At 46.5% G+C, this 18,313-nt stretch overlaps 1 protein-coding gene across 1 annotated transcript; it reads right to left on the bottom strand.

The window, feature by feature from the left end:
- Positions 1-1,877: 1,877 nt before the first annotated feature.
- Positions 1,878-13,667, bottom strand: spon2a (spondin 2a, extracellular matrix protein). The gene is made up of 6 exons (XM_071519853.1): positions 13,555-13,667; positions 8,579-8,807; positions 6,084-6,304; positions 2,878-3,069; positions 2,247-2,418; positions 1,878-2,065 (listed from the first exon to the last, which is right to left on the bottom strand). The coding sequence occupies exons 2-6, from the start codon at positions 8,805-8,807 to the stop codon at positions 1,878-1,880; spliced, it is 1,002 nt and encodes a 333-aa protein (XP_071375954.1). The 5' UTR covers positions 13,555-13,667.
- Between the last annotated feature and the right edge of the window lie 4,646 nt (positions 13,668-18,313).

The raw sequence follows: 18,313 nt of genomic DNA, 5'->3' as shown, positions 1-18,313 counted from the left end.
GACCTCTAGTGACAAGCCTGTGCTCTGCGCATAGAAGCTGTTTCTTGATTACCTTATTTTGTCCTGTAGAATAATTGTCTTTCTCTTATTCCGAGGCCGTGTATATTCTCTTAACGTTGTAAGCATTTGGATTTTATTGTGACTGTCTTTTACAAAAAAGAATGGCACAACCTGACCTGGGGCCACACATCACAACCCCCCCCCCCCCTTCTCCTCATACTCTGTTTGAATTTATTTCATTTTCATACAATATCGTTATATATTTAATTATCATACAGCTTCTTTAAAAAACACAAACATCTACCGTACTTGGACAGTGCAGACGGTTGATTGCCGTCAACTCGTGATAGAATTGTTTATCCACCACAAGGGGGCGCCAGACCGCCACTAACCCCACATTGCAGTGCAAGAGTCCAACAATACACCGATATTTCTAGGAGTAGTCTAGTCAGGAGAGTGGTCACTCACAGTCATAACTTTGACCAGTAAAAAGGTGGCATATACATCCTTCTGTTGCCCATCCAAATACCATCAGGTAGGAAAAGTAGCTTGATATCCCATTGTGCGCCTTTATCAAGGGCCACCTACCACTGAGTGATGGGTGACAATTTTTGGGATAGATATAATTTTCATCCATTAACATGTAGTACTATGGCATCTTCTATTTTATTTTTGTGCATATAAACAGTATAACCTTTTCACACTGTGATATTTATGGCTGTGTATTTTTGCTTTTAGGCTGTGAGTTCTTTGGACACGCAAATAAAGAAGTGTCAGTGCTGATAAAATTATAGTCTGGCATACACAAATAAGTTGATGTCATCATGTATTACTGGAAGCCTCACAGACACAAATCAAGGATGTTCTTTGGTTTGACAAGAGTTTCAGATTTGGACGTTGCCTTTGCATAACACCATAACACTTTCCAGCTGGAAAAAGAATTGAGAGGCAAAGTAACATAGACCTTTCCTATTTAAAGAAAAACAACACCTCCATATTTATTCATGAGTTATACAAGATCAGATACATCATACAGTATATACAAAATCTCAACATGTCCTACAATATCAAAAGAGATAACAGTACAAATACCTAGCACTTTTTTCATCTTGAAAAACCTGCATCTTTTAAAACGGGCCAGTTTCCTCACATGGGCTCCCAGCTTAAAGTTAGTCATCAGTTGTTTCTTGTGAAAGGTGATATTTATAAATTGGGCTGTGAGGTTATTTTGAAAGAGCTGCATGTGCCAAGCATGTATAGGTTACGTATGTAAACTAATGCCTCCGTGCCTGCAAAGTTATGTAGTATGTGCAAGGACTTAGGTGTGGAGGGTTGTATGTGCGTGCATGTGTGTATGTGTATGTGTGTGTGTGTGTGTGTGTGTGTTGAAGATATTGTACATTGCTGACTCTGGTCTACCAGAATCAGCAGATTGGTTAAATACATGTGTGGCCGCTAATCATAAATCCAGTCTAATACTTATACAGGGCTTGGAGGGCATGCGTCTGTCATGCATTTTGTTACCATTTGCCAACATGAATTCTGTATCCATGACAATTTGTATGAATCACTTTTTACCTTGACACATTTAAAGTGTCACCTGGAACCTGAATAGAGGAACAACAGCACACTCAGTCCTCAGAGTGCCTTTACTGCCATGGGAGGAATCCACCCAAAGCAGTGTATTTTCTAATGCTAATGCACTGGAAAGGTAATGCAGTAGGTCTAAATATCAACACTGTGACAAACACAAAAAATCCCTTGCAGTATCAAGGGGGACACTTAAGATGCAGCAACATTTTCTCAGTCCAGCAGTAATAAAATGATAGTCCCAGTGTTACATACTGGCTATGTCAGTGGTTGTGTGTTGCGCTGGGTTACTGGCGTTTCAGACAGTTGTGCTGTGTGCATTCAGCCTGTTCCTCCAGCTCGGGGCAGGGGGCGCCAGCGTTAGCCGGCCGCAGGAGGATGTAGCGCGTGCGGTGGCGCACACCGCCCCGGGAGCAGGGGCCTAGACACAAACCCCAGGATGACCAGAGAGACACCTCACAGTCCAGCGGTGTCTCTGGGATGGGGGGATAGACATGTAAGAAAGAAAACAGTGTGAGTAAAAAAACATGGAAGTGCATGAGGGCAAAAGGGGAAAAAGAGGTAAGTAACAAGAGACAAACCTCTGGAGAAACAAGAAATGTTTGTACTAGCATTTGTTTGTGCATCTGTATGTGCAGAGAGTCCTGTTGCCTCACCTGAGAAGCGCTGGGGACTGATTGAATTAGGCAGAATATGATTGGACATGGGGGTTTGATGGGCAGGCGATCTACTCTGCCGCTTGATCTTTACGCTGGCGATTGGCGGAAGCTCCTTTAGGCGTGGATAGTAGAAGGAGTTGGCTGGGTGATTGGGCATCTGGGATGTGATCTGGACAAGACAGCAAAGGACAGGCAGACCATCAGTCAAATCATCAGGCGGTCCAGCAGAATCTCTACAAAGCTCAAATATACAATAGCTCACTTTAAAACAAATAGCATGCTTGAGTGGGCGAGGATAGGTGGTCTATTATGTAAGAGAGGCTCATTTGACTTAAAACACTTCAGGTCAGGCATGCGATCTGCCAAGCCATCACTTAAGTGGGGACAGCTAAAAATGATATCCAGTTCCCACAGCTAACCTATTTAAAGAATAAGATGAGGGCCATCCTCCTTGCCTCCTGTCACTTTTTAGATGGAAGTGAAAGAATGGAATGAATGCATGAATGAATGAATGAATGCATAAATGGATGAATGGGTAAATTGGTCCTTTCAAGGACAAGGCGTAACAAGCGCACCAGGGGCCACAAACCGACACGCCCCAACAGCACAGAGGGAAGGGTTGGCTCACCCTCGTGATGTTTTCGGCGGGACTGGTGGGGAAGTTGGGAGAGGAGAAAGTGAATCCGCTGTCTGTCCCCGCATCATAAGGCTGGAGGTCAAGGGTCAGTTCCTGTTTCCACTGGCCGCCTTCGCAAAGGTTGAAGCTGTCCACACCAACGAACCAGTCTGGGCTGGGGATCACCTTCACCATCAGGGACAGCTGGTGTGCAGGGAGAGAGAGAGAGAGAGAGAGAGAGAGAGACAGAGAGAGAGAGAGAGACAGAGAAATAAGTTCAACATTTATTGTCCTATAAGGGACGTTTGGTTTGCAGTAAAACACTCAATAAGAACATAATGAAAAACAATAAAAACAGTAAGAGCAATAAAACATAAAAGCACAATAAAACACATAACAAACCACCCCAGTATGCATCTATATAGACCAAAATCTCTTGACAGAAGACAAGATAATCAATCAACAATCATTAATTTTTATTGTCCCACCAGGGTAATATGCTGTGATCCTGCCTTGCCTGCTGATAGCATCTGGGATAAATGAAGCCCAAGGAGAAAAAGTAAGAGAGTTTTACTGTTTTATTTATATCATACTGTAGTCTACTGCATTTGTACTACTGGCTTTACAAGAAAAACAAGACTTTGATAAGAGCGAAGAGACAAACGATTGCACATACACAAGCAAGAATGACACGGTCCCACACACGCATACACACACTTGGTGCCGAGATTTATAAACTGTGTAACTTATAAATGCGGGGGTAGGGTGGGAGGTTGCATGCGTGCACATGCATGCACCCACTGGGTTTCCTGTGCAGGGACTGCGCTCTCTCTCCTGTGTGATGGATGTTTCCTGAGAGCTGATGAACTCATACAGGAAGTGGCCCGGGGGTCAGCGCACGCCGAGGTGGCAGACGCCCAGAAAATAGCACATTTAAAGACCCAGCACCGCCTCCCCCGAGGGGCCCGGTATTTGTGTGCTGAGCTGCTAAGACTCAGGATGGGATGGGATGGGATGGGATGGGATGGGATGGGTGGACTTGGAAGGCCTCAGATGGCTGGGAGAGGCCGGGCTGGAGTTGGACAGGCTGCTGGGGAGAGGAGTTGGATGAAAGGGTGCTGGAACAGACATCAAACCAGAACATCAGGGTGGAACAGACCGCCGGGGACAGGAGGCAGGTAGTGTCAGTATGACACATGGGGCCCGTTTCTAACCTGTGACGCACACTGAAAAAGAGAGACGCCAACTCAGAAGCAGCTCTGTTGCTTTTTAGAATCCTCCACCGATCCCCTCCTTCCTTCCTTCCTTCCTTCCTTCCTTCCACCCTTCCTTCATTCGCTAATATTCCTCCCTCCTCTCGTCTTTTTCAGCCTCCCCTCAAACAGTGGTTTTTCCAAGAAGTCATCTTGCTATATCCATTGGGGCTACTCAGCGAGGATGTCTGCTGAGGGGAATCTCTCTTCACAGGCTACATCGGTCCATGGTGGTTTGCAATGTAGAGGGTGGTGAGTGTCTCTAGGGCACAGATAGTTACTTAAAGCTCCCATGATCCCTCTCACTCACACTCCATCCCAGCACACCTTCCTCAGAGAAGACCTAGACCACATGCTACCCAGTCCGGCAGCACAAAGTAGGTTTATACGCAACTGTTGTCCCATTTTCTCTGGTCCCACTAATCTCCCAAAATACTGCGGCTTTAAGAGTAATGCCGGTCGGCCCGGCATGGTACTTAGTTGTTTGGTGTTATCTGTCTGTTTTGAATTACATGCTTAACAGCAATAGCAGGGGGTTTATGAATATGGAGATAGGAATCATATGTGTTTGGGATTTTTGGGGCATTGCGTATGCATGTTTTGGTTTGTGGGAAAGAGAAAGGGATATGACTGTGTGTGCGTGTGTGGGAGAGAGAAAAAGAGAAAGAGGGTGAAACGGACTGAGAATGAGAGATTAAGCTGTCAACAGAAAAGCAGTGTTTGATCTGTCACTGTCACGTTCTACACAGTCACAGGTCGTCTTCTCCGCCTTACTGCCCGCTGATCTAAAAACAGATGGACCGGTGTAAATGCAGCCGTAGGGGTCACGTATCCAGACGACAAGCTGTTAAGCTGCTGTCCATGACCGGTGCTTACCGAGGATGCCCTCCACCGGGGTTGTTTATGATTTGAAGCGCCCACAGGTTCAGGCAGTGGAATAACCAATAAAGCAATGTAGGTCACCAGACATTCAGGCAGGCACGCTCCTATTTCTAAAACCTCCAGTCGGTACCCACCCTTCCTCCTCACCTCCACCTCGTTCTCTCGTTCCCCTCTCCCTTTCATCCATTAAAACAAACAAACACAAGAGGCAAACTTAATTTCCACTTTCTGGTGTCCATACCAACATGGCTTTCCAAAGTACCATGCCTCATTCCCAGCTCCAACCCTTGCCCTTGTTTATTAATAATAATAATACACTTTATTTATATATCACCTTTCAAAAAATTGTTACAAAGTGCTTCACAAAAAGATAAAAGTATAGACTACAGAGTTACAGAGTTTCAAGGAGCTGACGGCAAAAGCCCGGTCACATTTACATGCTAACTGGGACATAAGCCTTTGCTCCGAATTTAGCCCAAGCCTCAGGCATAAAGCCCAGCCCTGACCTTTGCCTCCAGCCCAGGCTCGGTCACTGTCCAGTAGTAGACTTGCGCCAGTCGACCCCAGTCCACACTCACTAGCCCACAGCACATAATAAACTCCACGCCACAGCCGTCGCTATAGCCCAGGCCTTGGTTGTGGATACAGTCTTAACTCCAGCCTCAACCCCAGCCCCGGTTCCTGCCTCAGCCTGTAGGTGCATTACTAAACTTCAGCCTGGGCCCCTCTGCGGAGCGCAGAGAGTTCAGTGGGACAGGCTGCAGACAGAGTGCAGACCGCGCAGGACGGATGTGGGCGTTTGTGGCTGCAGGGCTTCAAGAGCTTGGGCTAAACATAGGCTGATTGGATAGTGGAAAGAAGTGGTGAAGTGTTTCGGGTAGGGCGGATGAACGACGTTATGGGGAGGGGAGAGAAGGCCGGGTCACCAGATGACTGGATAGAGAGAGCCAGCGTGTCTGTGTGTGTGTGTGTGTATGTGTGTGTGTGTGTGTGTGTGTGTGTGTGTGTGTGTGAGCGCTGGCGTGCATTTGTGAAAGTGCGTTACCTCTACTCAAGTTTTATATGTGTGTGAGTCGTGCCTACCAGTGAGCTCCGCGGCTGCATGAGCAGCTCCGTGGAGCTGTGCCCGATGCCGTTAGGGATACCGGCCGTTCGGTACATGGCGCCTACCGCACGTCTCTTTCTGGCCTCCTTGGCCTCCTTCACCAGCTCCACCGTCACCCCGAGTTCAGCGAAGCTCTGCACCCCTGCGCTGGCCGGAGCACCCTGCTCCCACAGCCGAAATTGGGCATTATGGGTGACCGCTAAAGGGAGAGAAGAAGCACAAGAGAGAGAGGAGAAAACAGTTACCGGAGTGCTAGAGAAAAGACAAGATGCTTATTCACTAGAGTGCATATCAGTGTCAATTAAGTCCCGCAGAACCTCAGGCACATGGTGAGATCATTTCCACCACAGTATGTATTTCTATGCCTGCCTCCAACTTCCTGTTCCTAAACAGATAATTATGAAGGAATTGTCCTCATGTATGTCTTTGGAGTTATTGCACGGTTATGGTTTCATCCTTTCTCCATCTATCACTGATAAAACCACAACACAGGCTGGAGCTGCCAGTGGAGAGGTCAGGATCTCGAAGTCAGCGGCCAGACAGCGGACAAAAAACTCATTTTGAAACCTCTGTTGATTTTCTTTCTTAAACCTCGGTCCAACTCTACCGTTTGCTTCACATTCTCATATTTAGTTTTGGTTATCTATGAAATCTGTTAGGAATCAAGAGACTGATTTAGGTAAAACTGTTTGTACCACAATTCCTGGAGCTCCATACCGAAACCCACAGAGCCACTGGCCTGGGACCAGTGGTTTTAAGGGCAGCGTAAGGTTAGCCAGCAACACACTGACAAATGCTCTGATGGTTCTGCCTTACCTCACCTTTCAAAGCTGCATACAGGCACACATACACAAGCATGCTTTCATACTTAAACACTCCTGACACGTGTATTAACACACACACACACACACACACACACACACACACACTGCACCGAGCCACACACACAATGTGCCCAGCGCACTTCACACACTATCTTGTTTCTCCCCAAACTGCCATTACTTATGCGCTTAATTGTATTTCCATCCTAACAGGTTTCCCACAAGCGTCAAGACCCTGAAATTCGATAACACATCACGTTTGAGCCCCACCAAGACGTTAAAGCCCACTTCCCGCCCCTTCGAAATTACTCATGTTTTTTCTTTGGCCATGACAAACTCCATTCCCCCTTCCCTCCGGCTCTGTCCTTGGTCCCCTGCCCCCTGGTCTCCACAACAAAGACATCAGAAACCCACCACAGGCCCCCAAACGCCTCGACAGGTTATGTTTTTCTTTTGCTGTGACGAACTCCATTTTCCTCCAGTCTCCTGTGGTCTCCTACCAGCGCACTGTCAGCCCGCTGAGGCCCCCGGTCCTTGTGTTTTTCTTCTCTCGTGACAAAGCCCATCCCCCCCCCCCCCCCCCCAGTCCACCGGTACCCGGCACCCTGGGACATTAAAAGCCGTTAGAGGTGTGCCAGAATCCTCACGGCCTGTCTCTATATGGAGTAAGTAGGCCATCATCCTCTGGCAGGGCGACAGGGCACGGCTGGGAGAGCTGGAAGCCAGACAAAGCCACGGCCGCCACAGACGGTGATGCACAAGAGTAGTCTAACACACACACACACACACACACACATATACTATACAAACATCTGCCATCCATCCCATCCACCATGGCTTGGAAAAGAGAGGGGAGGAGAGGGGCCTGAATCCCTTCCTCTCCTCCCAGCTCTGAGGTAAGCGGTCTGACCCCACCACACCCCGACTATCATCACCCACCTCCATCAGAAAACCTCCTGAAACCTCCACTCCAGTCTTTGCCGCCAACACTGCGGTAAACCAGCGGAAAGTGTGGGACAGAGTGCAAGATGGAGAAAAATAGAGAAATATTAAAGATATGGGTCGAAAGAAGTTGGGAGACAGAGCTAGAGAAAGGGAGAGAGAGAGAGAGAGAGAGCTGATGAGGTATCTGCCCTGCTTCATCTGGTACCATTTAGCCTGTCTTTCTTTCTCACTGCTCTCTGCCTCTCACTGCTTTGCTCATTAATATCTCTCACCCCGCGCTGTGGTGCGTGTGTGTGGGTGATGAGGCCCTCCACCTCCGACACATGATGAGGTGGGAACGACCTGGCCAGAGCTGAGGCTGGACCAGTGTCCCCTCCAGAGCCAGACGTGTCCCATCTGCGGTCACCATCACTGTCCCTCGCTCATCTACTGTATCACATGGAAACTGTGCAAGGGTACAGTGAATTTTGACTGCTCTAATCGCCCAAGGAAAGACTCCATGCGGTTCAAATAATATCCCCCAATTCATCTCTGCCGTTAGAAATCATCAAGAGCGACTGAACATGAAGAATTCGGCACAGTGGGATCACAAAATGCTCTGCTAATCCAAATCCAATGGATAATCAGTTGCTGAAGGTCAAATTTAACCCAAGAGGTGGGCTGATTTTGGAATAACCAATCTCCTTCCCTCAAGCAGGCTTTCTCACCTATGAGCTTGGACCACTGGGCGGGGGGGCGGAACAGAGGATACTGCTTGGGGAAGGTCTGTGGGCTCCAGTGACCTGTAAAGACCAGGATGTAGGAAGCGGGACCTCTGGCTGTGCAATCCGTCCCATTGATTGGTCGCACAGGGACAGCACAGGTCAGCGAGAGCTTCAGGAGTACGACAACTAGCCGCCGCAGCCAACCGCAGGTCAGGCGCTCCGATGACATCATCTGAAAGAGATGGAGAAAAGAAAAAAAAAAAAAAAAAACGGTTGTAAAAATATTCCTCGCCCCAGGCAGACATGTACTAAGTTTGCACACACTGCTAAGTGGTCAGGTTCCCCCCACAAACACTGACAATAATGTGTGTAAAAATTTACTGCCCCTGCCCCTGAGCTTTCTCCAAACTAATGAAACATGCGGTGCACATTAAAGTCGCTGCACAAACACTGGTGTCCCAAAAGTACTTTGGCACCAACATAATCTTTGTCCTTTGGCAAGCAAATGGAACTCAAAGGATCTTAGCGCGAACGTTTAGGAAACCAAGCCCAGACAATAGAGGAAAGTCAGCATAAGGTGGGAAATTCTGTGTCCCTGCCCTGATACCACGACAGATCCATTTTATCTATGTTTAGAGACCGAGGCTTATTGAACCCATCGACCCTCCAGCCCTCCATTGACAAATCCCTCCTATCCCCCTGGGCCGAGCTGAAGGTGCTGGTCCAGAGCCCATCTGCGGCTAAACGTCATAACCGTTAACATTCATCACTGTCATGGTAATGTCTGGTACAGAAGCCACCCTTAAATAAAACAACATGGATGACATCCCTAAGGATAGACCTCAGGCTGACCTCACCGACTGACCATCCACTGACCACCGGCTGCTGAGTCAGACTCACACTGTGTGTGTGAGAGAGAGAGAGAGAGAGAAGGCGGGGGCATGTGCATAATGATTGCTCAAAACACATTTTTGTTTACGTGCATCACATGTAAAGCTGAAGGTAGCAGAGCAGAGCAGCACTGGATGTAAAATGCATACAATGTGTGTGTGCATGGGCTGATGCATTCTTGTGTTTCTTCCTTTGTGCCTAAATTCAGTCTCTGCTCTCCGAGCCTGTAACTGTCAGCGGGTGTTAGTGGATTTTTTTTTGAGACGCTTCAGGAGATGAGTGTAAATCAGTCTCTTCTCTGTGCCAGTCCTCTCTGAACACACATCCGCAAGCCTCCCATCCGCCCCTCTGCCCTCCTCCGCCCGTATTCTCATCCCGCCGCTGCTCCCCAGCCCTGCTGCCGCGACTCACCACCCCGTTTATGGGGATGGCAGAATTAAAATAACAGAACAACAGCCTGACAACCTATTCTCAGTATGCCTCAGTATGTGTGTATGTGTGTGTGTGTGCATGTGTGTGTGTGTGTGTGTGTGTGTGTGTGCGTGTGTGTGTGTGTGTGTGTGTGTGTGTGTGTGTGCTGCAACAAGTCATTTAATCTAGAATTGAGTTTTAAAATCTCTCTTCAAATTATAATCTTAAAATTTCACTGGTTTCTAAAGAATATAAACTTGTATAAAACATTTTTTATCAAATGATGATATCTTGAAGTCGAGTGATTTGCCCTTAATTCAAGATGCTGTCACTTTTCTCAAAAAAATTATTGAAATGACAAAACTACACTGGAATCAAGTGAAACTGATTGATGAATCACCCCCATTGGCAGATTTTTGGACCAGACAAATAAGATTTCAAGACTTGAGACTTAATATTAAGTTACTTTTTAACATTTTTTGCAGTGTGTGTGTATTACTGAAAGGGAGAGTGATGTTTCGAAGCTGCAGCATGGTGTGACGTTTCTATGGGTTACCGTATACCATAACTGAGACTCCAAGCAGCCACAGAATGCAGACAGTTAAATTTGGGCAAGTCGAACAGCACACAAACACATGCGTGTGCGCGCACGCACACCCAACGCACATAACACTCATATCTTACTGCACATTGTCCCTGAAGTCTATTTCCAGAGGTCAGATAGTGTTACTCTTCTAATATAGCTGCAAAACTCCAACTCTGCCATTTTTCTGACCGCAGCCTTATATGTCATTGGGCATGTTATCCATTCCCCGTCTCCCCTAAACTTATATTAACCACTGCAAAGTTTAACAGCCAGCCATAAAAATACCTTGAGTATGGAGACACACAGAGCCCAGCTTTGATCTCACTGCTCAGCCATCTGATCATCTCACTGGCTGCAACTGTGCTGCAGCGCAGGAGGCAGAGAGCGTTTGGGATGCATAACATCGCTCCTCCAGAAAGTCACCTTTTTTGGAATTAGGGGATGAAAGTCTTATTTTCATCGCATTTTTGAACTTATTCACTGTTTTTTTGGATGAGTTGCATGGGCCCTGGGTTCATGAAACTTATTCAGTTCACCAAGGACCATAACTGGAGCTACAAGGTTTTCACATTAGTATGTGATCCTCCAGTACTATCGTCCTGTTTGCACTGCCCTGCCCACTATGTTCAGTATAGAAAAGGAGGTCAGCTCAGTCACATGCTATTAAAGAAAGATTAAACTATTTTCTGTGTCATTTCATAATGGGAATTGCACAGCAAGGGGTAAAATTGCATACTGAACATGAATGAAAAAGGGTTTTCTCACAAATTATTTACGTCCAATATGAGCTCTCCAGTGGGCCACACCATGAATCAGGGACGAGAAGATGACCTTAGTCGACTGAGACTTTGACTCAGCAGACCGTCACACCTTCCCTCTGAACTTGTCCCACTGACACCGTCCTAACACAGTGAAGAGACATTTCTAGCATTCCCACACTGACACACTGAACTTCATCAGTCAACACTCACAAGGAGCTAAAGAAAAGCACATGGACACATCGCCGCATGGACACGTGTGTGGACATAGATAATCATAATAACAATAAACTTTATTTATATTTTTATTTATATATACTGTATATTAATACACAGACTGTTAGATGAATTCCTTTCCATTGTTTCAACATTATAACATCAGTCAAACCAGGCATGCATGACTGCGTATACACACATGCACACACATATACACACAGAGCAGAGTTATTCTCATCAGTCGACATAGACACACAAACACACACATGCACACACACTTATTCTGTTTAATCGACATAAACACAGACGCACATATATACGCACACACCACAGACCTATTTTCATCAGTCAAGATAGAAACACACTCTCTCTCTCTCACACACACACACACACACACACACACTTATGCTACTACTCATCCTGTGGATGACTTATTATTACTTGCACATCCTTTTATGACTACTTGCACTACTGTTATTATTGTAGTTTTTTTGTTCTTGATCTGTGCCTTGTTATTGTCCTCCCAGACCCCAGCTTGACTTGTAATTATTTAAATTCTTAGTCCTTTTTTAGTATCTTTTTATCCTAGTATTTTTTATACCCTTGTTGTTTTGTTTTGCAGTTGTATTTGCCTGCACCATGATCTGAGAGAAACGGCATTTCGATCCTCTGTATGTCCTGTATATATGGCAGAATTGACAATAAAGTTGACTTTGACTTTGACTTATTCTCGACAAAGACACAGACACACACACAGCAGTTTTCTGTCTTTCTTTCAGGCACAAGACACAATAAAACGAGGGGATGTGGCGTGGTGCCAAGCGTGGAGGCTGCAGCCCTGTGGGCACCTTCACTATGTAATTACATCGGACTCACGCAGGGATAATACACACATTCATCTAAGCTCATATACACAGGCACGCAGGCATGCGCGCACAAGCACACAGGCGTGCAAACACACATGCACAGACACAGATTTGTGTGCACAGCGGGAGATAAGTTCAATTTTAACAAGGGGATGGTGGGGAGGTAATTTGCTGTTTTTTCCTAAGATTTTCTCTCAAATCTATTGTTGACGGGGGGGGGGGGTTCACTAATATGTGCTGAGGAAGGAGATGCCATTCAGTCTCATTCACTTTCACTCTCCCTCAAATTGCCCTCTTCACACACTCTCCTATAGACACATTTATGATGTGCACATACATGCTCTTTGTCTTTCTCACACACACAGAGACATACACACACACACATATGGTCAATGCGTCAGAAATTTGGCTGTTTCCCTTGCTGGCTGAGGGGAAACCACGGCAGTGTAGGCAGCAGTTCAGAGAGAGAGGGAAGAGAGAAGGAGAGAACTGTGCAGATCACTGCTACCTTGGTTTGCCTGAAGCAGTTACCCAGAGCCACAGCATTGTTCTTTTTACACCGGTGTGGTCAGCAGAAAGACCAGAGAGGAAGGACAGTGGCATGCTCATCATGGAGACATGCATATACTGTACACACATAAAGATGCATAGAGGAAGTTGAAGCTACATATCGTCGCTGTCGAGTGAAAACCCCGAACCTCCAAAATGTCGACTTTTCAGCAACTAAGAAAAAACAGTCTTTTCATTACCTTGATGACAATACATTATTGATATTATCCAATGGGTTTTAAAGGGTTTTATAAGCCCAAAAAGTCAGAGAATGTTTTCAACCCATGGAATAGCATGTAATCCTTCACTTGAAATGAAAACATGAAAATCACCAACATTGTTGCAAGGTTTTCACAACAGCAGTATGTGCAAATATATGCAAAACTCTCTACGGATGCAGTTGTTTCACTGTATAATGTTAATGCCAACAAATTCATATTCAGGTATGTGGGTGAGATCAGTCAGAACAGGAATCCCCATTAGAAATGAATGGGATCCTGACAAAAAAGGATTATTGCTGCATGAATACATACATGGTGTATAAATTCACTTAAAGGTATCTTCCTAAGACAAAAGCACTGCCAAGCAAGCTCCCTGGATCTCATATAGCTACAAAAGCATGCATGCATAAAAGTACATTCGCACTCTTTCAGATTCCCACCCATGGAGAATGAATGGAGCTCTTCTCGGTGTGTGTCCTACCTGTGTTGGATCAGTCAGGCAGTGACAGAGAGGAGTTGCAGCAGGATTGCACTGTTGGGACCTCAGGGAGTATAGCGCTCCACTCACTCACTCACTCACTCACTCACTCGCTCGCTCTTCTCTCCTCCTCTCTGCTGCCACAGGCCGTCTGGTACAACCGTGTGAAACCTTATCAGCCTTTATCCCCTCTATCCCTCACTCTTCTCTATCTCTCTCTCTCTCTCTCTCTCTCTCCCTCCCTCCTCCCTCTCATTGTATCCCCTTGTATTACCCTCCTCTCTTTCTCTCTCTCTCTCTCTCTCTCACTTTCTCCCTCTCTCTCCTCCCCTCCTCCTCTTTTCTCCCCCTACCTTTCCTTGTATGGAAAGGCAGTTAACAGCCTCCCTCCTCTCCTACAGTATCTGTCCTTTTCTCTCTCTCTCTCTCTCTCTCTCTCTCTCTCTCTCTCTCTATCGCTCTCTCTCCCTCCCTTTCTCTCTCTTCTTGTGTACACACACACTCTTCCTCGTCTTTCAGTGGCTGTGTAAACTCAGCAACCTCGGTTCACATTGCTGACAAGGTAATCAACACCACATTGGCCTCTTTTAACATACGCCACTCAGCACTGGACTCCTGGTGTATTTTCTTACTCCGGTGCTTCAGCTCATGCCGTCAGACTTCAGAGGTGTAGAGTTGCTGAATAATGACATGCCAGTAGAATAGAAGGAGAAATGAGAAATAGGGCTCACAGACAGACATGCAACCTGGATAACTCACCGAATGACACGTGGACTCTGGACAGAAGCGTGGGCTATCTTTTATTCCCGCAATCAATTTACTGATTGGACAGTTGCGGAGAATCAAAAGCTTTTGAACGATAGCCCTGCTTTCTCCCTTCAAACAGCTCTTCCGTCCCGTGGCAGATCCAGCTGTGATCTCAGCCGAGGAACCCCTTTTCCTCAGGTCAGAGAAGGAGAGAGGGTGTGTGTGTGTGTGTGCGTGTGTGTGAGTGTGTGTGTGATGTGTGGTCACCAGTTCCCACAGCTGGTACACACATGGACAACCAGGGAGGTTTCTGTTACTGGTCCGCCACTCACTGATCAACGTGTCAAGGCTCAGAGTAAGGAGAGAGAGGGCGTGTGTGTGTGTGCGTGTGTGTGTGTTAAAACTCCTAAGACCTTTTTTTTCATTTCCTGATTATTATCCATTGCCATGATGTAACAAAGCAGTCGTCAGATGGCCTCTAGGTGGGATGAATATGAATATGTGTAATATATGGAACATTTCATTCACTCTCACACACACACACACACACACACACACACACACACACGCATAAGTGGCCTCAATTGAAGAGGTATGTCATTGTGAAATACAGGCTGTGGCCTGTCCAGAACAGACCCTGCTAGACCTTAGATCTGCACTGTCATCCCAGCCAGAGACGACCTGGCTAGGATTAGCCAAAGCTAAGAGACACTTTGGCTGTGGGAAGACGAAGGAGCAAAGAGATTTAAACTGACTAGGCCACGTCACTGTATGGCCCAGCTGTTAACCTTCCAGGAATGAGGAGAGACGAGGAGGAGCAGATGGAGGAAGAGGGGGAGGAGAAGTGGAGTTAGAGATGGATAGAGCTACGGTTTGGGCTTTGTGTCCCGTAGTCATGAACAATCAAACAGACAAACAATCAAACCTTCCCTCCGTCTGCCTCTGCCTTCATCCCTCTCCATCTCTCCTCCTCCCTCGTCTGTCTCCCGCTCCCCACTGTTCCTCACTCTTTCCATCTCCTCTGCTCGTTTATCCTTCCTCTACCTGTCTCTCTGTGGAACATTCTGCCTCCGTCTTTCTCTCGGCACTGGGTTTTTATGTCGCTACCTATCTATCCATCTATCTGTCTGTCTGTCTGTGTGTGTGTGTGTGTGTGTGTGTGTGTGTGCAGCTGAAAGTAGGTTACGGGAAAAACCCAGACTTCCCCTCGGCTGCCCGCTGATTAATGACAGCGAGCTCAGCGTCCAGATTGACTCACGTTGGCCTCGGTGAAACGTCATTCACACAGGCACAAATACACAGGTGTCAATTCAAATGGTGTGTGAGTACGCACACATTTGAATTGAAAACATACACAGTGCTTTAATTCACTCATACTGGTGCAGACACAAACATGGGGACAAACAAACAAACACACACACACATATGCTTGCAAACCTGTGTGGGAACTGATGATTACCTAGGCCTGGTCTGGCTCTGAGTCACTAGAATACACACATTCATGGTGCATGCACACACACACACACACACACACATTAAATCACAGGTCAAACAGGTACAGGTTGCCTGGCTGACGCAAATCTCTAAGAGAGTTGGACGTTTTCTTCCTGTCAGTCACGTGCTCACGTCAATGTTAAACTGGCCAAGTGAGTGAAGCAATGAGAGGAAAACCATGAACTGAGCAGCATGTTGGGCTGCTGCCACGCTCGCTCCAGCGGGAGTCTCAGCTTCACCCCCTCCAACCATCCAGACACCCTCCAGAGGCACACTGGAGAGGCTGGAGGGATAACATTCACTGTGTATTGTGTTGCCATATTAGGGGGGGGGGGGGAGGATGGGATGGCTGACTGGATGTAGCAAATAATTAGAGATCGCTTGTTAATGTCTTTTGATGTGTTTAATGTGTTTGATATGTTTCCCCTTCTACTCTAAAAAAACACCAAAAAAAAAAAATTCTGATTCTACAAATGCTACTTATTCTTATTAAAGGCTTAAGCTGATGAAGACTGATATACGGTTGGTTTGACTACTGTTGACAAAATGCACTTATTGTAAGTCGCTTTGGACGTAAAAATAAAATGACATAATGTAATGTAATGTAATGTTAAACCGTATGGCTGGTTGAATACAAGACGCACAGCAAAATCTTAGCCACACAAAAAGCCGGTGTAATCTGAGGTGATGCAACATCTGAGTCATCCAGTGGCTGGATTCATTTTTTATTCCACAGAAGGTAAATATTTGTCCAACTGTCTTTGGGTTGGTAGTACAATCCCTTCAAGTGGGATAGGCCATCTCTCTGGAGACTAATGCATCACACAGACATGAGCACACATAAGCTCTCACTCTCTCTCTCTCTCTCACACACACATATCCTGACCTCGTCTCGTGTCAAACTGCTCTCTTCTTTCTCTCCATTAAGGTTCAAGCAACTTTTCCTGGTTGATGTCAAACCTTCTCGCATGACCTATGACCCACTTTAGGCTGTTTTTTTTCTCTTTTGTGACCCACTCACTAAAACCAATAGATGTTACCCAAGCAGGAAGACCCATTTTACAGAGCAGCTCAGATGCTCATAACCCACGTCATATAATTGTAGCTACTGACCCGGCATTGCGGGAACCAGCGTGCTGAAGCCCTATTTTACAGGTTTGGCTAGTAGCGAGTTCCCAGATCTGATCAAATCCCTCGAGACCCTTAACCCCTCCTCCCCCCTGACCAGAGTAAACAACCCCCCCACCCAAATAAATATCTGGCCTGCCCAGCATGGGGGCTGACAGGGGGAATGTACGGCACTGGGAGTGGTGGATGGTGCAGTGCGGGTGCTGCGCTTTGTTGCACAACGCTCCCCCCTGAGTGGGAATAGGGAAGCAATGAGCCGAGGTGTGTGTGAATCACGGCAGTTAAAGTGCTGCTCGCATCCTGGGCCTCCTTCACCTAGACACACACACACACACACTGTTATGCAATCTGCTCGTCCCTCGCTTGCGCAGAAACTGGCGTGCGCAGTATGTAGCCGCTGCCATCTTGGCAACTTGCTCCCAGTATCTGTGAATGTCAAAACTGTGAATAAGTATGAAGTAACTATCAGTCAAAATCACAGAGGGGGTTCACTTACAGTTCTTCTGCCATAGAGTTTTTGGACGGGTAGAACAAAAGCACATTAACAACTGCAAATGGTTCACAGGGGATATTCTTTGCACCACATGATACAATATAAACTGTTCCTGAAAAAGAAAGAAGGAACAATAACAGATTCCAAAAAGCATACATCCTGGCCATCCCCACTTGTGGCTGGTTACAAGCCTACAGTGACATTTATCTATCTATTTATCCAAGATATTTAACTATGAAGAGAGCTACCTAGTGTTGGTCTGAGGGCTGGAAAATCTTGGGATGCATACTTCAGAGGAAATTCAAATAGGACTCATGTGCATTCAACACTTCTTGCTCCTGAGGGTGCTGGCCTAAAGGCAGCAGGCTCCTAAGGGGGCCTCAAAAGATGGGACTTCAGCTTCCAGTCACTATGCTGTTTGGAGAGCAGGCTCCTGGTTATGTGCATGTGGTAGCAATTTCGGGGCCGATATCCTCCCGCCCTCCTCTATGCCCTGTGGGTCTCAGACTACACAGAACCCCACTCCCACTCCCTTTACACTAAACCTCGTCTGCCCGCTCATCAAGCTGCCGCCATGCGCCCCTCTTGGCACTGCATCACCCCTCGTCCCATATAAAAAAAGGGCAGACAAACAGTGGTTGTAAACAATTTTGTTTATGGCAAAAGCTCTGTAAACATGGCTCCTGTCCTCAGGCTGCTGAGTGTAATCAGTGGGGAGAGAGGTGGACAATAAACACAGATTGTCACCAGTTGACTGACAACTATGCCCTTTATCCAGCAAATCGTATGGAAATCTTACAAAGACATAAACAAAAACAAAACAAGGTAAAGGTTCAGTGTGAATTGAGCTGAATACACATCAGGATTCCAGGGAGCAATAGTTGAGAAAGAAAGCAAGTG

The sequence above is a fragment of the Centroberyx affinis genome, unplaced genomic scaffold (assembly GCF_046629955.1).
Source record: "Centroberyx affinis isolate AG114_WGS23_722 - 3 ecotype Tasmania unplaced genomic scaffold, CSIRO-AGI_Caff_v1 ptg000743l_1, whole genome shotgun sequence".
Lineage (NCBI taxonomy): Eukaryota > Metazoa > Chordata > Actinopteri > Beryciformes > Berycidae > Centroberyx > Centroberyx affinis.
The sequence above is the reverse complement of the archived record's forward strand: the minus strand, read 5'-3'. Positions and strand labels throughout refer to the sequence as shown.

Coding starts and splice junctions, on each gene's coding strand:
- spon2a (XM_071519853.1), bottom strand. CDS start 8,807: ATGATGTCATCGGAGCGCCTGACCTGCGGTTGGCTGCGGCGGCTAGTT. Junction 3,070..6,083: donor TGCAGCCGCGGAGCTCACTG/GTAGGCACGACT, acceptor CCTGCACACCAG/CTGTCCCTGATGGTGAAGGT. Junction 2,419..2,877: donor CCGCCGAAAACATCACGAGG/GTGAGCCAACCC, acceptor TGTCTTGTCCAG/ATCACATCCCAGATGCCCAA.